Source organism: Mytilus californianus, unplaced genomic scaffold, assembly GCF_021869535.1.
Source record: "Mytilus californianus isolate M0D057914Y unplaced genomic scaffold, xbMytCali1.0.p SCAF_10, whole genome shotgun sequence".
NCBI classification, from domain to species: Eukaryota; Metazoa; Mollusca; class Bivalvia; order Mytilida; family Mytilidae; genus Mytilus; species Mytilus californianus.
The window spans coordinates 15,412,334-15,433,105 of record NW_026262582.1 but is presented as its reverse complement, the minus strand read 5'-3'; the positions used below and the strand labels follow the sequence as shown (position 1 = coordinate 15,433,105).

General features: G+C 31.5%; 2 protein-coding genes across 2 annotated transcripts in view; both read left to right on the top strand.

The window, feature by feature from the left end:
* Positions 1-20,772, top strand: part of LOC127717671 (transient receptor potential cation channel subfamily M member 1-like) — a 314,087-nt gene that overhangs the window by 177,785 nt on the left and 115,530 nt on the right. The gene's annotated exons all lie outside the window — the stretch shown is intronic.
* LOC127717675 (transient receptor potential cation channel subfamily M member-like 2) overlaps positions 1-20,772 on the top strand; it is a 43,349-nt gene that overhangs the window by 4,315 nt on the left and 18,262 nt on the right. Inside the window, exons 2-5 of the mRNA XM_052223420.1 lie at positions 7,186-7,443; positions 8,223-8,363; positions 18,493-18,738; positions 19,407-19,581. Coding sequence (XP_052079380.1) covers positions 7,186-7,443; positions 8,223-8,363; positions 18,493-18,738; positions 19,407-19,581 — 820 coding nt within the window. The remainder of the gene's footprint in view (positions 1-7,185; positions 7,444-8,222; positions 8,364-18,492; positions 18,739-19,406; positions 19,582-20,772) is intronic.

The window sequence follows — 20,772 nt, the reverse complement described above, 5'->3', positions numbered from 1 at the left end:
TAATTTTAGTTTCTTGTGTACAATTTGGAGTTTAGTATGGCGTTCATTATCACTGAACTAGTATATATATTTGTTTAGGGGCCAGCTGAAGGACGCCTCCGGGTGCGGGAATTTCTCGATGCATTGAAGACCTGTTGGTGACCTTCTCCTGTTGTCTGTTCTATAGTCGGGTTGTTGTCTCTTTGACACATTCCCCATTTCCATTCTCAATTTTATTGTTGTCTTTATAATAATGACAAAATTAATAAAAAAAAGTTCACACTAACTAGTTTAAAGATACAATTATATCTTTTAGTTCATATATGCGTTTGAAAAGAAAAGAAAAAAACACCAACTGAGTGTGGACAAAAGCTTTGCCGTAGGGACTTTTTTACGAATGAAAGAAGGGAGGGGGTTTGGTCACTATACCCCAACTTTGGACCTCAATTAAAAACGTTCCGTAACTTTATCCACCTGGGTCTTTAGGTCCAGGCAAGCTTAGGTAATTGCCTATCATTTTCACCTAGTGTGGACAAAAGCTTTGCCATATGGAATTTTTTTATGATTCAGAGAAAGGAGGGTATTGGGTCCAGATTTTACATAATCTTGGATTCAATAAAATTGTCATTTAGATTAACCAAAGTCTTTATGTCAATTGGTTTCTCGTTCTATTTGTTAGTCACGCTTACACTAATCACTCTTCCTATCGAAATATAATAAATAATTACCAGTGTGACGACATACTTTTGAATAATTAGAAAAATGTACTAGTTCTTTGGCAAAAGAAGAAAACTGCGTATAATAGTAATCAGCTTTTTTTTCTACAGAAAATCTAACAAAAAATACTTGACGTTCCAAAATCAGTCGTTTTTTTTTTCTTTTCTTTTCAAACGCATATATAAGCTAAAATATTTAATTGTATCTTTAAACTAGTTTAGTGTGAACTATTTTTATTATTTTTGTTATTATTATAAAAACAACAAACCCATCTCTAATCAGAGAACACTAAAAAGAGAAAGGATTAGCTAAAAGGAATTTTAGATGCCCGGCTTAAAAAAAAGTTGTATTAAATACACGAATAACTAATTAACTTTGTCTGTGTTAAAATGGAATTGCATTTCGTCTTCCTACTGGAAATGATTGTCATCAGATTTCAAAGGACGTTTCGTGTTATTGCAAGTCTTCGGTTTTTAGGCATAATCAAGTTGGCGCATTTTTCTTATTGTTCGCTGGCTTTTTTTTCGCTAGTTTGATGCATCTTATTGTTCGCTGGCTAATTGTTCGCTAACTTGAGTCTGGTAATGTATCATGACATGCATCTGTTACATCACAATTTGGTAGTAATATGATTTTCTTGAGTGTTTAGTCCTTGGATCCAGCATGAACTGTACATTCAAGTCTGGTAGTTGAATTCTTAAGTTTGACTACATTTTGACAGTCTAAGAATCATGTCTATATAAAAATAAGGAGATGTGGTAAAATATGAAACAATTCTTTTGAAAAAAACTTATGGCCTAATTTATAACAAAACAGTTTACGAAAAACAAATATGACAGACAAGAACCAACGACAACCACTGAACAACAGGTTACTGCCTTGGGACAGGCACATAAAGAATGTGGCGGCGTTAAACATGTTTGTGAGCGCTCAACCCTCCCCCTAACCTGGGACAGTGGTATACCAGTACAACATAAGATCAAACTATAAAAATCAGTTGAAAAAGGCTTAACTCATAAGATGTATAATATAGAAATACATCTAACAAAAACACAAAGTAGACGTGGACGGGTTCTTATACATCCCTAAAACAAAACGACACTTAGTACAGATCTGAGAGTACTCGCAGTTACTGACAGCTAGTTCAAAGCCAATAACAACTAATGAAAAAAATCATGTATCTAAGACTAAAATATCAATCAGTACACATCCAACATACAATGGATTTAGTGTAAAGACGTCATTAACAGTCAGAGAAAAACATGACCTTGTGAAATGCCAAACTATAAGTATCGACAGAGTGTAGTACCGTGAAAGTACATATGTGTAATATTTAGTATGATTTTAATTTACTGATAACAAAATCAATATTTACACCAATAAACATATAAAAATAAGGAGATCTGGTAAAATATGAAACAATATTCAAAGTTTAAATTACAGTCTTGAAGAGGTAACCTTTAAAGGGCTAGTGCGAGCTTTTCCCATCAATTGGCGTCAGTCGTCCGTTGTGGTCGTCCGTTAAATTTTACAAAAATCTTCTCCTCTGAAACTATTGGGCTAAATTTAATCAGACTTGTCCACAATCACCATTGGATATAGAGTGTTATAAATTGTGTGCAATGACCACCCCCTTTTTCCCAACCAACATGTCCGACAAGGCTAAAAATAGAACTTACGGGGTAAAATGCAAGTTTTTTTCTATTATCTTGAAAACTGCTAAAGATAGAGAAAATCTGACAGGGGCAGGAGTTTTCAAAATGTTGAGATTTCCCTACCATCTACTTACGTCAAAACTGTCAGACGAGCTTGTGTTGGAGTTTTTGCCCTTAAATGACATAATTTATGCCTATTATTTTAATCTCTGCAATAGATAGATACTTTACAATACAAAATTCGTAAGGGGTTCCTCGGATTCTTGTGTCTCGCCCTTGATTGCAGCTGTCAGTGTTAAGGTATAATGTTGACCTAAAAAGTGTCTCCATTTATCAGTAAATACTAAATTGAAAAAAATCATTTTTTTTAATGCTATTTCTTAATCTTGAAGATAAGCGTCTGTCCAAGTTTCATAACAATCCATGAAGGTTTACAAATTTATCATGTCAAAAAAAATCAATCCCAGATTGTCTGTAAATGTAAACTGCAAAAAACTAAGTCCATTTTTCAGAAAAATATTTTTTTCAAAAGTTTGCTTCAGACATTATCTCTCAATCATAAAAAGGCTTCTGCCAAAGTTTTATAAAATTGTATAAAGGTTTGCCAAAGTAATTGATGTGGAACAAATTGTAACCCCAGAATGTAACTACTTGTTAACTGTAAAAAGATCTATGTCCATTTATCAGTAAAATACGTAAAGTGAAAATAAATATTTAATTAATGAAGATTTTCTACAATTTTTTGCATTTTTGCCAAGTATCTTAAAAACGACAATCTACAGATAGAAACTTTAAAAAGCAAGAAAAAATAGATTTACAATTATTACGTAGAAAGAAACAGTTAAATACATGAGATGAGTTTAATTTTGACGAGTTAACTCTAGTAAAAATATGACAGCACAAATTATTTTAGAAGCCTGTTTTTATAAATAGATTTCTTTGTAATATCCCCTTGGTTATATAAAAATCAATGTTATGGTGACTGTAATTTGTTAGTTATCTACACCTTGTTAGATTATTGCTCTTTTAAAAAAAAAAAAACACTTTAAAACAACATGGATATACAGATTGATTTTTGAATTTTTTCAGAAATTGCAAATTTTGACATTTTTCAACATCTCATAGAAAAAAATCACAATCAGTTTTTTGGTCTAAACATTCACTTATTACACCTTGGTATGCTTTGTTTTATATTTTACTTTATGAAAAGAAAAGAAATATCGAAACACTTATAATGTATCAAGAGCAGAATGCTTAATTTGATGAAAAAGTAGATACTTTTTAAAGATTTTAGAAAATGCATTTTTTACTGAATTATCTCCCTTTGTACAATAGAAAATCAATATTTATGGCTTCATTTATTTTAATTGTATTATCTTCATTGTTAGTTTAACTAACATTGTTAAGTATAATAATGGTTTTTACGGAAGCGTCAACTTTTATCTTGGGATTATCAACTTTAATCTTGGAATTATCATCTTTAATCTTTGAATTATCAGCATTAATCTTGGAATTATCAACTTTAATCTTGGAATTATCAACTTTAATCTTAGAATTTCCAACTTAAATCTTGGAATTATCAACATTAAACTTGGAAATTCCAACTTTAATCTTGGAATTATCAACTTTAATCTTTAAAATGACTGATATTTTACTTCTAGTCCATAGTTTGTTGTGTTTCTCCTTATACTTAATCTAATTATAATTATTTTTTCTCGGATATAATTTTTGTAAAATGTTACAGAAAAATAGACGTGTATCTAAAGTCTTGTATAGTTTCACGTAGCCTAATATCCATGAAAAAGAGGGGGCAGCGGGTTGGGGGGGGGGGTAGGGGGGGGGGGGGTAGGGGCTGTAACTTCCCAATAATGGGTATACGTGGATATGCCAAACATATTGGCCATAATTTTGCGAGATTTTATATTTATGACGCTACTTTTTAATGACATTCTATATTGATATACATAGTTCTTTCATAATTTTATATTGATTTGGGGTATGTTCTACATATTTTTTATAAATAATGTTATGGAAATCTTATATTAATGGCCAATTGTGGTATGTGAATCAATCAGGGACTTCATATTTACATTAACATATTGTACACAAGTAAAAGTCATTCTTTGTATATATTTTATTACATATATGTGACTAGCCATGACATATCGAGGCTTATGGAGGTAGAACGTCATTGTGAGAAAAACGTGGTTAACTATATGTGACTAGCCACTTCCAGGCTAAGGAGGGTACATTGTCTAAAATTTGCTTTTTGTATATTTATCTAGAATATTCGAAACAAAACTCTCTGTCATGTTATTATGACATATTTTTTGTAATAGCAATGAAACGAGTCATTTCGAATACCGGTATGAAAATGAGACTGTTTCTATGACGACTTTTATTATAAAATACAAAATCATTGTATTTATTGGCGCTTAGTAATGTTCAATAGCGTATTTGAATAAAATTCAAAGAATTAAATTTACTACAATACAAACAATTCTTAGCTCTATTTTAGAACATGTAATTTAAACTTGTTGAAATGAAGTTAGTTTAAAAATTTGTCAAAGTAAGCCATAAGAAGTCCTTTTTTCAAATTGTCTTTTAATTTAGATTTATCATGCATGTCTCTACACATAGTCTGCGACGATTAACAGTTTATAAGTAGGTGTTCTCATATATGATTTGATACGGTGCATTTATTATGGATATATTTCAGACTCCATTTATGAATGAAAATCTATAGAGCAGAGAATTTTGATTTTTTTGTAGCTCTATTTTAGAACATGTAATTTAAACTTGTTGAAATGAAGTTAGTTTAAAATTTGTCAAAGTAAGCTTTAAGAATTCCTTTCTTTAAATTTGTCTTTTAATTTAGATTTATTATGCATGTCTCTATACATAGTATGCGACGTGTAACAGTTTATGTTCAAGTAGGTGTTCTCTTATATGCATTTGATACGGTGCATTTATTATGGATAATTTTCAGACTCCATTTATGAAAGAAAATCTATAGAGCAGAGAATGTTTTATTTTTGTTTTGTATCAGTTTAAAATGACGATTCAAATATTTTTCACTTCAAACGATAAAGTAAAACTTCTTCAAAACTTATATATGATGTATAGTTCGGCGTCTGCAAAAAAGAAGCCAAGGAAAGTGTTTATCTCTTCTTCACAAATACGTATTTCATTGAATCTCGATATTTATCATGCTTATAATTTTTCTAACAATGACGTTCTACCTCCATAAGCCTGGAAATGTCATGGCGGGTCACAATTTTTATACATAAATAAAGGTACCAAATATTAATCAATATTATATAAAAATAGGTACATTGTTTTAGACAAACATAGCACACCACTACCAAAAAAAAATCAACTTTAATCTTGGAATTACCAACTTTAATCTTGGAATTATCAACTGTAATCTTGGAATTATCAACATTAAAGTTGGAATTTCTAAGTTTAATGTTGATAATTCCAAGATTAAAGTTGACAATTCCAAGATTAAAGTTGATAATTCCAAGATTTAAGCTGGAAATTCCAATATTAAAGTTGATAATTCCAAGATTAAACTCGACAATTTGAAAAAAATAAATAAAAAAGGATGGCCCTAATAGCGCTTCCGTAGGTTTTAAAAAAGTAAAACTTATATATTTCCAAAATTATCTACAGGTTGATATTTAAAATTCATTGATTCTGTAAGAGAAATTGTAAATTTGGACATTATTAAAGGAGAATTCTAAAAAGTACTAAAACAAGAGTCAACCAATCGTATATGCTAAAATGCGTTCTTAACTCTGTCACTTAAAATAGCCAAATAGAGATATGTTTATATTTTAATGGACAGAGAGCTGGTAAGTTTAAAAAAATGTGATTTTAAGATTTTTAAAAATGCATTTTTACTGGATTATCTCCTTTTGTACCATAGAAAGTCAATATTTATGGAATCATAAATTGTAATTGAACTATGGTCATCGTTACTTTGACTTATTTTGTTTAATGTTATAGTGCTTTTGAAAAAGAAACACTTACATTTCTAAAATTATCTACAGAATACCTTTCTTAAATTCAGTGATTTATTGAGAGAAAATGTAAATCTAGGCATTTTTAGAGTAGAATTTTAGAATGTACTACAATGAGACCCCAGCAAGTTTACTAGCTAAAATGCATAATTAAGTATTCCAATTGATAAAACATAGGGAGTTATCTTTATGTTTTTAGTGGACCAAATGCTAGATAATTTTAAAAATACGTACTTTTTATGATTTTCTGAAAATATTTTTTTTACTGGATTATCTCCCTGGTAATAATCCACAAACTGTTTCTCGTAAATTTAAGTGCTGATGAGTTAATAAAGCTTCAACACTTTATTATTCAATAAATCATCGTTCTTTATCTCGTTATTTTCTGCATTCATAAGTTTCAGGGTGTTATTAATTGATCATTTTCATAGAAAAATACTGCCTCCAACATGGGGAAACTGGTTCCCGGTACATTACAGCATCACCTAACTGAAAGGAATGGGAACCAGCTGAAATATTTGTTTTATGAACTTCTTTTATAATGTTGTGTAAGCACACAAAGTTTCAATTAAATCTGATGACCACCCTTGTGGACTGTTTTGTATGGTTTTATGCTAGACTAAGTGTTAGACATATATGTTTTTGGTTCGTTTCTGATATTGGTTAATTTTAGAAGGTGTTTTAATACAATGTTTGCTGTAACTCTTCATGTGTAAGATTAATTTAGTTAAGCCTTGTTTGTTTCTTCCTATGCGAAATTTTATTTTGTAACTCAACTTAATGACAAATACTATGTTTTGTTTTCTTAGGTAATAGCTGCTGCTTTTATCCCAATTTTGATTGTGAAAATAGTTAGTATAGATAGTGCTGAAGGGAAAAAAGAGCATGCCAAACTAGTTAGTAAAGACAGTGCTGAAGAGAAGAAAGAGCAAGCCAAACTAGTTAGTATAGTCAGTGCTGAAGAGAAGAAAGAGCAAGTCGAACTCCCTATTCGCAAATGGCCGATATGGATGACAAAAATATATTACTTTTACCATTCACCATCAATCAAATTTCTTTTTTCCGTTGTAAGTTAAACATACTAGTTTTCTGTCAATTGCCATAAAGTTTAGTCAATACTAAGCAAACATAACTGTAAAAATCCATTACACATGTAACTGAAAGAAAATGCACGGCTTGCTTCAATGAGAATGACATAAAACATTACAAAACCAATCAACATTCATAACATAAGAGTGAGGAGAAGTGGTATGATCGACAACACGATAAATATCCACAATTGTTCAATCATAAGAAATGGTAGCAATTAAATACAACCGTACGGCCTTCAACAATAAGAAATACCCATAACCTATAGTCTCCTTTAAAAGGCATAGACACGAAAAATGTGAAATGATTCAAATGGGGAAATTAACGGCATAATTTATAACTTGTGTACAAAAAGCATTTATGACAGACGTGAACCTATCACATCTACTGAAATACAGGTTCATGATTTGAGACAGGCTGATACAGAACGTGACGTAATTAAACATGTATGTAGATAAATCTTGTCCTGTAATCTATTCCTATTACCATGATCATACACTTATCCATTTAATACCAAATAGCTAAAAAAAAGTATGCTAAATTTGATTTGAAATCGGACATGAATTTATAAGAGGATATGCGAAGGATAAATGATTTCTCTCGTTTGCTTTATACATTATTTCTAGAGACGCATTCATATTATAAAACACGTCTTTTTACACTAAATTTGGTAAATGTTTTGTATTATACATTAACACCAACTGCAAAAAAGCTTCACAGTCTTTTACAATTAATCATCTTTTTTCATCTTAAATAGGTAACTTATATGGCAATGCTAGTGGTATTTTCCTTGTTTATACTAACGGATTTGTATCCAATATCTGAGAAAAGTCCATCTGTTAAGGAGTATATCATTTATACATGGGCAGCATCAACATTGACAGAGGAGATTAGACAAGTAATGTATTAAAAACAAACTATTTTTAATTTAAAAAATGAAAATAACGCTTTATAATCATGATAATAAGATGTGACAGTGTACGTTTCTGGATTTACCCTCACTAATAAGTTCAGGCTAATCAAATAAAAACAACAATTCTATCTAAAAAATTACTATGGTCTGAAAACTGTTTATATTAAACTAGGCTAAGTTTATTTCAATTTTCTATTGAAGTTTGCAATCATTAAATACGTGTATGAGTTTAGGGGAAACAACCAACCAGCAGATCGTTATCCGACTTAATCAAATAGTGAAATAGTGAAACTAAATATGTCTAAATATATGTGAATCAATTTGGAGCTGCAGCAAAACATTGTAAAAATAATTAAACCCTTTAACATATAAGAGAGGGGCGAAAGATACCAGAGGGACAGTCAAACTCGTAGATCGATAATAAACTGACAACGCCATGGCTAAAAAATAAAAAGACTAACAGACAAATAATAGTACACAAGACACAACATAGAAAACTAAAGACTAAGCAACACGAATCCCACCAAAAATTGGGGTGATCTCAGGTGCTCTGGAATGTTAAGCAGATCCTGCTCCACAAATGGCACCCGTCGTGTTGCTCATGTTATTACAAACCCGGTAAATAGTCTAATTCGGTAGGTCATATTCGTGGTGAAAAGGGAAGTTGATTGTAGTTACGACATAAAAACATATCCGATATCATCTGTGAGACGGTTATTCCATAACGGTCAAGCAACTCGTGATGGCGTCCGTAAAATTTACGAAGTGATGATTTCAACTTCACCATTTGGAACTCTTGGTTTGATAGCTTCCTTGTGAGCAGCAACCCTCTTTCAAGGAAATCATGATAGGAAATACAAGCCCGGGAATATCGTATCAATTGGGAGATATATACTCCGTATGCCGGCGCTGCTGGAATGTTGCTACATAGAAATGGAAAGTTCACAATTGGGAAGCTGTAATCATCCCTTTTTCGTAAAGTTTTGTTTTCAACCGACCCTCATTGTCAATTTCTAGATGTAAGTCAAGATATGAGGCAGACTTAACTGTATCTGTTGTATCCTTTATCTATATAGCTCGATGGGATAGATGCGTTCAACATAGTCACCAAATTTTGAATCATTTAGTGAGAGAACATCATCTTTATAGCGGAAATGAAAGCTAAAGGATATTGCTAACTTCTTATCTTTCTTCCTAAGAAGTCCCTGTATGAAGTCAGTCTCATAATAATATAGGAACAAGTCGACAAGAAGAGGGGCACAATTGGTTCCCATTGGAATGCCGACATTCTGTTGAAAAACACGTCCTCCAAACGTAACAAATATGTTGTGAATCAAGAAATCAAGCATCTTGATAATGTCAGTTTCAGAGAATATTTTGTTTGAATTAGAGTGATTCTTTACAAAGTAGGATTTATCCCTCCCCAAGACAAGTTACTTGTATCTTCGTTCGCCATTCTTTTTTATGAAACAAAGCAAAACCAACTCTTTCCTATAAACGACATAACAAACTAAATGTAAATGAGATTATATTCAAATGATCATATAAATATATACTTTATATTGTTTTTGTTCACGCATCGTTGTCAACATGATGGAATTTGATACGACTGTCATACAAGTGAGAGGTTTAGCTAGCTATAAAACCAGGTTCAATCCACCATTTTTTACATGAGAAATTGCCTGTACCAATTCAGGAGGTCAGGAGTATGACAGTTGTTATCCATTCGTTTGATGTGTTTGAGCTTTTGATTTTGCCATTTGATTAGGGACATTCCGTTTTGAATTTTCCTCGGAGTTCAGTATTTTTGTGATTTTACTTTTTACATACAACTATTGTAGCAACACTGACTCTTCTATGCTTTGTGATAAATTGTCTTTATTTGTTACGCACGTATGTATAGTCGTATACATATTGATCTTTGTAAATTAGTTTTGAATGTGTATTTCAAAATGAAGTGCAAATACACTTATATTTGCTTTATTCCAACAAACACCTAATGTATTCAAGCTATGATATACATGTCAATGTCTGTTCTTGAAGTCACTTGGATGATTCACATCTTTAATAACCAATATGGTAAAAGAAACAGATTTTTCTTATTTTTGAATAGAACTTGTAATTGTATATTTTCAACAGAAAATAACTGTGCTTACACTTTTACTTTTGAACACATGTAAAATCATTAATACGAAATATACAGTTTGGCAATTTCATCCTTTTTGCAGTAGTTAAAAACATTAATACTGCGTATATACATTATATACAATGATAAAAGTAAAACTTGTAAATACACACATTGAGGTTCAAATATAAGATACTAATACATAATGTGTGCCTCCTAATGAGACAAAGTATACGTCAATTTATAGATAAAAGTCGTTCAATAAAAACCGGGAATAGTGATTAGATTAATAAGACTGACAAGAAGACTATTCAGAATAACTGTGAAGGCCAACACAAGTGTAATCTAATTGTTATCAGAACGGAGGTTTTCCTATGTTTAATGAACATGATAGATGTAACAAACAAAGTAATTACTCACCAACTATTGTATTAAAAAACATTTACATATCTGTATATTTAATTGTCAGGGCCTACAGCACAGCACACTGATAAAAGAAAACGGTTGATTGAATGGTCAAAATTCCCAAAATATTACATCTTTCTTATCCGAGAAACAACAGTCGCATAAAGAAACAAGATGTGGTCTATGTATTGTTATGCGATTGTCATACAAGTGTAGCTAGCTTTAAAACCAGGTTAGATCCACCATTTTCGAGATAAGAAAATGCTTGTACCAAGTCAGGAATATGACAGTTGTTTTCCATTCCTTTGTGTTAGAGATTTCAATGTTGCTATTTGAGAAGGGACTTTCCGATTTTAATTTCCTTCGGTATTTAAGTTATTTTACTTATTTCGTTAAACATGTATTAGATACAATACAAAGGTAACAAAGAAACAGGCCGGTAACAACATTTGCCGGATAGTTTTTCTGCACGAGTAGTCAGGTCAAGGTCCGAGGCGATAGCCGAGGACCTTGACCTGACTACAAGTGCAGACAAACTATACGGCAGGTTGTTTCCGGCCTGTTTTTTGTTACCTTTGTTTTGTATCTGACTTGTACGACGTTTCAAGAAGGAAGAAGTACATTTTGCATCCAGAAGAGGTAGCAAAACTAAAGATATTAGAAACTTAAATGGCCATATACCAGTTAATGTAAGTTACAGTTTAAACTCAATTTTTTTTCTCACTTCCCTTCAACCGAGAGTTTTTTCTCAAAAAATTCAAGAATCTAATAACTTTATTAAAAAGAACCATTTCAAGTTAAAGGTGAATTTTATACACATTTGAGACTTTTTAAAATGCAACTTCGCAAGTAAGTAATGTATAAAAAAAGATTTCAGAGGTAAGCAAGCTACTATTTGATTTTTATAGGGGGAAAAGGGGGAGTTAAATAAATTTAAAATAAACAGGCTTCATCCTTTTTTTGTTGAAAGAATGCAGGCTGTGCCATTCCAGCCTCCCCCCCCCCTCATTCCCCCTAAAAAAATCGTAAAAATCGTACGCCGCCAAATATATGAATTCAATATATATGAATTCAATAACAATATAAGTGTATCAAAAGAATGAATTTCCTATCTCATTAGTGAATGAAATGTTATGAAAAAATGGATTTTGTCTTGTTATTATAGATATATATAGGCATATATTTTAGATGAAAAAATGTTCATGCTTATAGGTTTTTATATGTCTCTGATAGTGTTGATCAGGATTAAACACGTGTCATTATATGATCCAATCAGAGCTTACCGTCCAAAGTTGATGACATAAGTTGAATGATTTTCTTCAAGATTTGCTACCTATTTATAAGATCAATCGTGCATTGGTGAGTTGATAGGGATTTTATCTTTTGATTAGATTTGATTTCTTTTATAAATATTTCCTGTCTTTTTTTATTGAAATATAAACGTTGGTACCAGTATTTCTTTCAGCATTGTCCAGAATACAATTCATGTCCATATATTGAAAAAAAAAAATTTACGGACCGACCATTTAGCTTCAAAAGGGGGTGTGTTCTTTTCTGAGTAAGAAAATTATTTAGTTTTTCAACTATATAATATATTATATATTTTTCTCATAAAATTGGGGATCAAAATGTTTTTTTTATGAAAAAAACCATAACCCACCTTTTGAAGTTAAATGGTCAATCCCTTAGTGTACTAATATGAAAAGTAACTGGAGTTGTTCGAAGAAAAATATAGTTATTGATGCTAACGTAAATATTTTAATTAAAAAGACAGGAAATATGTCGGTGAAACAAAAAGTTCAAATCTAATTGAAATTTAAAGTGCCCATGAACTCACTGATCATGCACGAGTGATTCTATTCATAAAAAGTGTCCGTGTAACAACTAAAAAGTGTCCGTGCATCATCTAAAAAGTGTCCGTGTAACACCCGTTAATGTACTGTTTTTCTATAGCTCTGCTGGGGGCAAAGTCGTACAACAATTCAAGCAGACGTTTAAAAAAGGAAGGGGATACTGGAAACTAAACAGTAATTTACTACAAAATGATGACTATCTTCAAATAATTTTGAAAATTATATAGATAAAGCAAGATTGAAATATCTTTTTGGTCAGTATGTATGAACTTTGGTAGCCGTTTTTTTTATCTGTGTGCCCAGGCCTATGCTTGTAATTTTGCATCATACTTTTAAAGATTATGTGTAGAACCTGGTTTAATGGCCAGCCAATCTTACCGCTTATATGGCAATGTTTAAAATATTAGGCATATCGCTAAAACGACAACATTCCTGTCACAGGAATACTGTAAAATAAACAAAAGAACACTCAGGACAGAGAAATACATAACTGAATAATATTACATTACATTACAACATGCAAACCTCAGAATAACAACGAACACCTCAAATTAATTTACGAAAGTACACAAGTATAGTCACACAAATGTATCATCGTCACAATACTGGCAAATCTAAAAAACTATAATTTAAAATTGAGATAAATTTGTAATGATGTTATTTTATGCATTATCTAACCATTACAAGAATATTGAAATATAATTGTATTAGTAATGGTGTAATTGTTTGTATTTTCTAACCATATCGGTTTTTCTTCAAAATCAAAAAAGTGTAAAAACAAATAAATCCTGTACATATAGTTGCTCTAAACTAAAAATCATATGCACTAACTAGCTTATTAATTATCTAAACATTAGCAAACAGATAAGAAATAAAAATAAAACACGTCGTATAGCAATGCGAATTCACACTCGACAATGTCATACGTATTGTTGTGTGTTTGTTTTTGCTATATTGGCTAGAGGTATAGGGGGAGGGTTGAGATCTCAAAACACATGTTTAACCCCGCTGCATTTGTGCGCCTGGCAGGAGCCTCTGGCCTTTGTTAGTCTTGTATGATTTTTAATTTTAGTTTCTTTTATATATATTTCGGAGTTTAGTATGACGTCCATTATCACTGAACTAGTATACATTTTTGTTTAGGGGCAAGCTGAAGCATGCCTCCGGGTGCGGGATTTTCGCGCTGCATTGAAGACCCATTGGTGGCCTTCGGCTGTTATCTGCTCTTTCGCCTGGTTGTTGTCTCTTTAACACATTCCTCATTTCCATTCTAAATTTTATACTCGGGAAAAGGTCACGTTCGGTACTTAGCAGTTCAGACGACGGAGATGGTAAAACACTATCTAAGACATGGTAAAAATATATGTTTAGATAGTTTGGACACAGACACATCGTGTAGATCAACCAATTCATGATGATGTCCATAAAATATAAGAGTGTCATCTTTAATCTTTCCTCCTTATAACTCTGTTAGAGAAGTGTCTGCACACTTCTGTATATATGTTAGCGGCAATAAGTGAAATTAGGCATTAAGCTTAAATCCTAGGTAATAAGCTAATGCCTAGGCATTAAGTTATTGCCTGAAATTTTCAGGCATTAAGATTATTTCCTGAAATCTGATGATGATTATTCAACCTATTGCCGAGCATAATTTTAGGCAATAAGTGAACTCCGGAATTTATGTATATTCGGTGATTTATTCTTGATATAAAGTAGTTTCTCAATTAAATTCCTAATAGTAATATCCATTCATTTGACAGATCTTCAAATTTTAGTATTTTCATATTCAAAACAGAATTAACTCGTACTTTTTTTTGGTATTACAAAAATAAAAAAGATTTAAAAAAAACTGATTGTATGAACATGATGACCTTTACAAATTGGTTAAACATAGAAACATGCTAAATCTGTATCCAATACAACAAGAGAGTGAGATTCTATAAAATGATTATAATAATTATTCGAAAATCATATTACACTTCACAAGTCGAGTTGGTTTAAACTGGTCAAAAGTAGTCAAAATTAAGATATGTTTTTCTGCTCACACCATTTTTCCATTTTTTTGGGATAAGTAAATTTTCTTCGTTAAAAATTTTGTTAAATACCCCATTCTTGTCTCTTTCACTTCTTTATCTAAATTATTAGCATTAAGTGACAATATGTCTATTAAGGACGAATTTCTTCAATCATTGCGGTGTAAATTCGAATCAGGGAAACAAGGAACATATGCCCTTTAGAAAAATACCATGATCTTTTGGCAAAGATTAAACTTTTGGAATCATCAGAAAAAGAAGGTCACAAAAGATAACTACAATTTAAAAAGGTATGACATTTTTACCATTATAGATTTCGAGATGTTGTTACTAAAGTCAAGGAGAATGATGAGAGAAATTTAAAAATGTATGTCTTCCTAAAGGAAATCTATTGTATTTTGGAAAAGGCACATAAAGAAACAGGACATGGCGGCAGAGACCGCATGACTAAACAACTAAATAATGGATATGCTAATATTTCCCGTGATGCTATTGAACTATTTCTTTCACTTTGGGAAAATTTTAATATATAAAAAAAAAAAACATTTAGGGAAAGGCGTAGTAGTGAAGCCCATTTTATCTGAAGACTTTAACAGTAGAGGACAAGTTGATTTGATGGATTTTCAATCAAACCCAGATAGAAACTATTAATTTCTTATGGTGTTCCAAGATCAACTTACAAAATTTTGTAACATTAAAGCTCTTACGTAAAAATGTGTCCAGAGGTTGCTTTTAACCTAATAATATGTGGAACTACTGTTAGTAAAGGGGGGTACGGTTTGAAGGTGTAATGTCCAAATTGTACGATTGATACCAACAGAGTTCGCCATTGTTATTGAGCTATGGAAGCAAGCACACACTATGATAGCCAGAAGCAAAAAAGAACTAGTTACACAAGAAGTTGGTCAAACAGTGGCCGTACCAATACCAGTCTTTTTTCGGAGGTCAAGGATTTTTCAAATGTGCATGTAAATCCAAATGTTTAAATAACCAATGCAACTGCTAAAAAAACCGGGAGACAGTGCAAAAGTCAGTGCCACAGTTCCACAACTTGTAGTAACAAATGATTTTAACACAAATTTCCATCAAGTTACATATTTTTAAAGTATTATTTGATGAGTTATAATAATTTATATTTTAGTGATTTCATTTCCGTTAGATGACATTTTAAACTTCAGTTCTCATAATGTTATTATGTAGCAATTTTTTTTTATCTAAATGAATAACTGTCTTTTATTTACTCGCAATTATATTTTAGGCATTAAGCTTAATGCCTGCACACATTTTCTAGGATTTAAGACTAATGTCTAACATCATTTAGGCAATAGACTTACTGCCTAGGTGTTAGCCTATTGCCTAGGATTTAAGCTTATTGCCTAATTTCACTTATTGCCGATATCTATTATGATAGATTTTAATGTGAAGTCGTCTTTTTGTATCATATTGAGGAAAATATCATGGTATGAAGCAGTCCTTCTAGTATCTAAAGTATCCTTAATTTCAAGTTTACTGGAATGAATGAAATATAAGTACTGACTAAAATATGGGTTATGCAGTGATAGAACATAATTTATATATCTAAGAGTAAAATTAAAGAATTTCGGAAGATGCTTCTTCTTTTTGTCTTTTAGAAGGTAATAAATGAATTCTGACTTTATACGATTACAAAAACAAATCGGTCAGTAGGGCTGCACAATAAGTACTCATTGGAATATCGAATGTTATAATATCAATCCTCTAAATTCAGCAAATTGATTGTCAATCAAAAAGTCCAGTATTTTGATATTATCATATTCAGTATAATTTCTGATAGAATCAGTGTGGTTCTTCACAAAATAAGAATTAGTATAACCAATACCAAGAAATGTATGATGATGATGGGAGTTTTTAAAGACCTTGACTGGCTATACAGCCATCGCAGGGTCGGTCAAGAAATGAATACGATTCTCATTTTTATAGAAAAAGCCCTGTTTAATGAGATGGAGAAGTCGATCTTGCAATTGAGAATGGGGGAATAGTAGGGTTAAGCGTAGAAACATTCAAAGATCAAAAGTTTTAATGTTGCTGTAAAATTGCAGAGATGGTGGTCTAAGATTTAACAGTAGATCTTTAGATTTTTTTCAGAATCCACATCTGATTGACACCACTGGTGGAATATATGTCATCACAATATTTTTGAAAGCCATCTTTCACTGTAGAAAGAATGGTCGTCAGCACTTTAGAAAGATGTTAAGTTGATCAAGATGATGATTCGGCTATGTATTGATCTTTATAAGGAGTTTTGTGAACCTTTGGTATCAAGTATAATGCCGGTAGATTTTCTTCGTTTTCTTTAAATTAATGTTAAAACCAAAAAAAAGAGGGACAAATTTGTGATTTTTTAAAATTGCATCCTTTGTAAATGATTATTAAGATGATACCGAATATGTAGGATTACCAGTTTTGCTGTTTATTCCAAGCTCTTTGTGAGACATAGCAAGTATTTTTTTTCATTTGAGGACAATATTATCGGCGGCGTTCCCTGTTGGAACAAAGACGTATTTTTCATGCAGAGAGGATATATCTTTCACAACCTCCGGGATCTTGAATGGTTAGAAACCCTTATCATGACGTGCTCATAATACATCATAGTTTCTAAATGCATGATCGAATAGCTTTGATCACTTTAGACAAAGTGTCCAGTTCTGGTTCATCTGGCTCGCGGTTCAACCATTTTATGGCATAGTCTTCAACTGTATCCATCAGTAACCTGAAGTTCTTTTTCAGATTGATGGGTAGGGTAATTCTATATTCTGGTCCCTTGACTAACAACTCTCTTAGTTGTTCATTGGTTACGATGACAAGGTCGCCAGTAATAACATGACCAGTTGTACTTTAATTGTATTATTACGATGGACATGAATTATCATAAGGTTTAAATTGCATATCTTTGAGGTGAAAGGCTTCAAAAACCCTCTGGTGGTTGAAAATCATGAATGCAATAGACTTGGTGTAAGTATATAAAATAACAGATGTAGCTTTATTTTTGAGGTAATCAGGTATAGTTTTTTTGTACAGATGTCTTGTTAAAAATATTGCTTATGTTGATAGCTTTTAAGGGTCTAGACACAATACCTACGCCATCAATTTTGTCATTGCATCCATAGGGAATGGCTGTTCCCAATTTCTCTTATCCAAAAGGTTTTTTTTTGTAGTCGTTATGGTGTTATACAATGTCCTATGCAATACAATGTGTTTTCGGGTCTTCTCATTTACACGCATATATTTGGAAATCCAAATATTTGTATTTAATAGTTCTAAGTTGTTTAAATGATTCATGTATCTAATGTTCATGTTGGTAAACATTGAAAAGTGACACATGATCACAACGGAATATGATTTGGAAATGCTGTTCTTCACTCAGCGAAATTATGCCTTGACTACTTTGCAAATCACACTATCTTGTATAAAATGTAACATTCAAAATTCGAGTAATATATGTCTTTGTCAAATTTATCCAAATCTGGAAAGATGTTTAATAAGAAGACAAACTTCTTTGGAGCAGTCTACTAATAAGAAACATGGTAATAAATATAAGTTTAGCAATGTGTGGCACATCACCTAGTAACCGGTTCAATCTTTGATATTCTATGTTAGATGTTCAATTGATAATATACTATATATCTTCTTTTTTCGATTTAATATATTTTATCTTCCAGGCTTTTATGATTAGGCAAATATCATTGAGTTTGATGACATGGTTCAGTTTTTGGACGCTCTTTGAAATTGTGATGTACAGTATGTTGACTGCTTCGGTATTTCTTCGGTTAATCTTGTCCGCTGAGATTTTCTACCACGCACGAATGACTTATGCAATAACATTGGGGTTATTTATTATCAACAGCATGCAATTTTTTCTTGTCTCTAAACACATTGGACCAAAAGTTATCATGATTGGAAGAATGGTAAGTTTCATTTACCCATAATTCGAAAACAGATTAAAATATAATTAGTGCAAAGTTATATGTAAAATATTGTGTTGTAATACATTTGCTTGAAATATTATGAAGTTTGTTTTTTATTTGATGTACTATTTTGATATGAGATAAAAAATATACATTTAAGTTGGAAATGTTATCTGTGTAATTTATATATGTTTTTTGTAAAAAAAAAAAAGCAAAGAAAGCAACAACAAAAAGGCACAGTAGAAAAAATCATTGTTTTTGAAGAAACAAACTGTTCGAGTTTGATTAGTAAATCACTTGAGTATGATTCAGACCTTTTGCCGAGTATAGTTCAGACATTCAAAACGGGAAAATTACAGGTAGAGAATAAATAACATGTTTCAGTAAAACACAGTGCAGTCGAGTACAAATACTGCCCATAATACAGCCAGTGTTTACCAGGACCATTAAAACTAATCAATACTACATTCGATGGTAAAATACATCAATACTTTATATCATCATCATCATCATCATCATCATCATCATCATCATCATCATCATCATCATCATCATCATTATCATCATCATCATCATCATCATCATCATCATCATCATCATCATCATCACCATCGTCATCATTATTTTACAATTTCATAAAGCTTTATTTACACATACTTTCGTTTCAGATGTTCGACATTGTATTCTTTCTCTTAATATTTGCTGTGTTTCTATTTGGTTTTGGTGTTATTTACCAATCAACGATGTATCCAAATTCTACACCCAGCTTTCAACTGTTCAAGGAAATCATATATATGCCATACTGGCAGTTATATGGAGAATTGTTCCTAGATCAATTTGAAGGTAACACAGATATACAGTCCATACATTTCATTTAGATACATAACTCTCGATACCTCAATTATGGTAGTGAAATGTTATTCCCACAATGTATCATTAGCTCAATAGTCAGTGCTTTGGTACTGACATGATTTATAATATATATATAAATATATATATTAGTCTGAAATTACACCTGACATATTTTTGTCCGTCCCTCAGCGGGATTCGAACTCACACCTTTGATACACTACAGCAGCAATCGCTTAGCCTCATGTCCAGCGCTCTAGACCACTCGACCACATCCGATAGTTTGTTGCGTCTCTTTCAAAATACATAGCTCTAAACGTTTCTATTTTTTCTAATCATTCTTAGGTTTTTAATTTTTGGATTTAAGCTTTTCTGATGAGGGTTAATTCTTAAAATAGTTTGGACACATATTATTTAAGAAGTTATGATTATGACCAGGTTAGTTATATCGTAAGTTGTTTGCGTGAGTGTATTTATATCTATTTACTCGCAAATTACTATATGTATACAAATTAAACAAAACACTACAACGTATGACAAACTTGAGATTTAAGTGTACAAAAACTCTTTTTAAATACAAATCGACATATACTCAGATTTCATATCACTGTTTTTTTTTTCTTAAAATGTCCTGTACCAAGACAGGAATATGGTTGTTATAAAATAATCCGTGTCTATGTATGTTGGCGTTTGTTTTTGTAGCAGTTTAGTGTTTCTGTTATTCCGTTGTTTTTCATCTTAAAGTTGATGTTTTTCCTTCGGTTTTGGTTTGTGACTCGAATTTGTTTTCCATTAATCGATTATTGACTACTTAACAGCGATATACTACTGTAGCCTTTATTAATGTCGTTTTCGAAAATGTATATGCTAGCTGCAGTCAAGTTACTAAAATGTTCTTTTGCGAGGGGTTTATTTTACCAAAGGAATTAATACTGCCAAATCACGATCATTATTACCTGTGGTACATTTAACACATTTAATGAGTTATTTCAGCCTTTTATTACAGCCGTTTGCTAATTTTGATTTCGAGAACAGTCGTTATTCCGTATTCAGTGTGCATCTATACGACCTAACATGTTTTTGCACTCTTACTAAGCAAACCTCCTAAACAACGTTTGAAAGACTAACAGAATAAGACATTCCCTTTTAGATATATTGATGGTGTCCTTTCACTCAAAACATCAT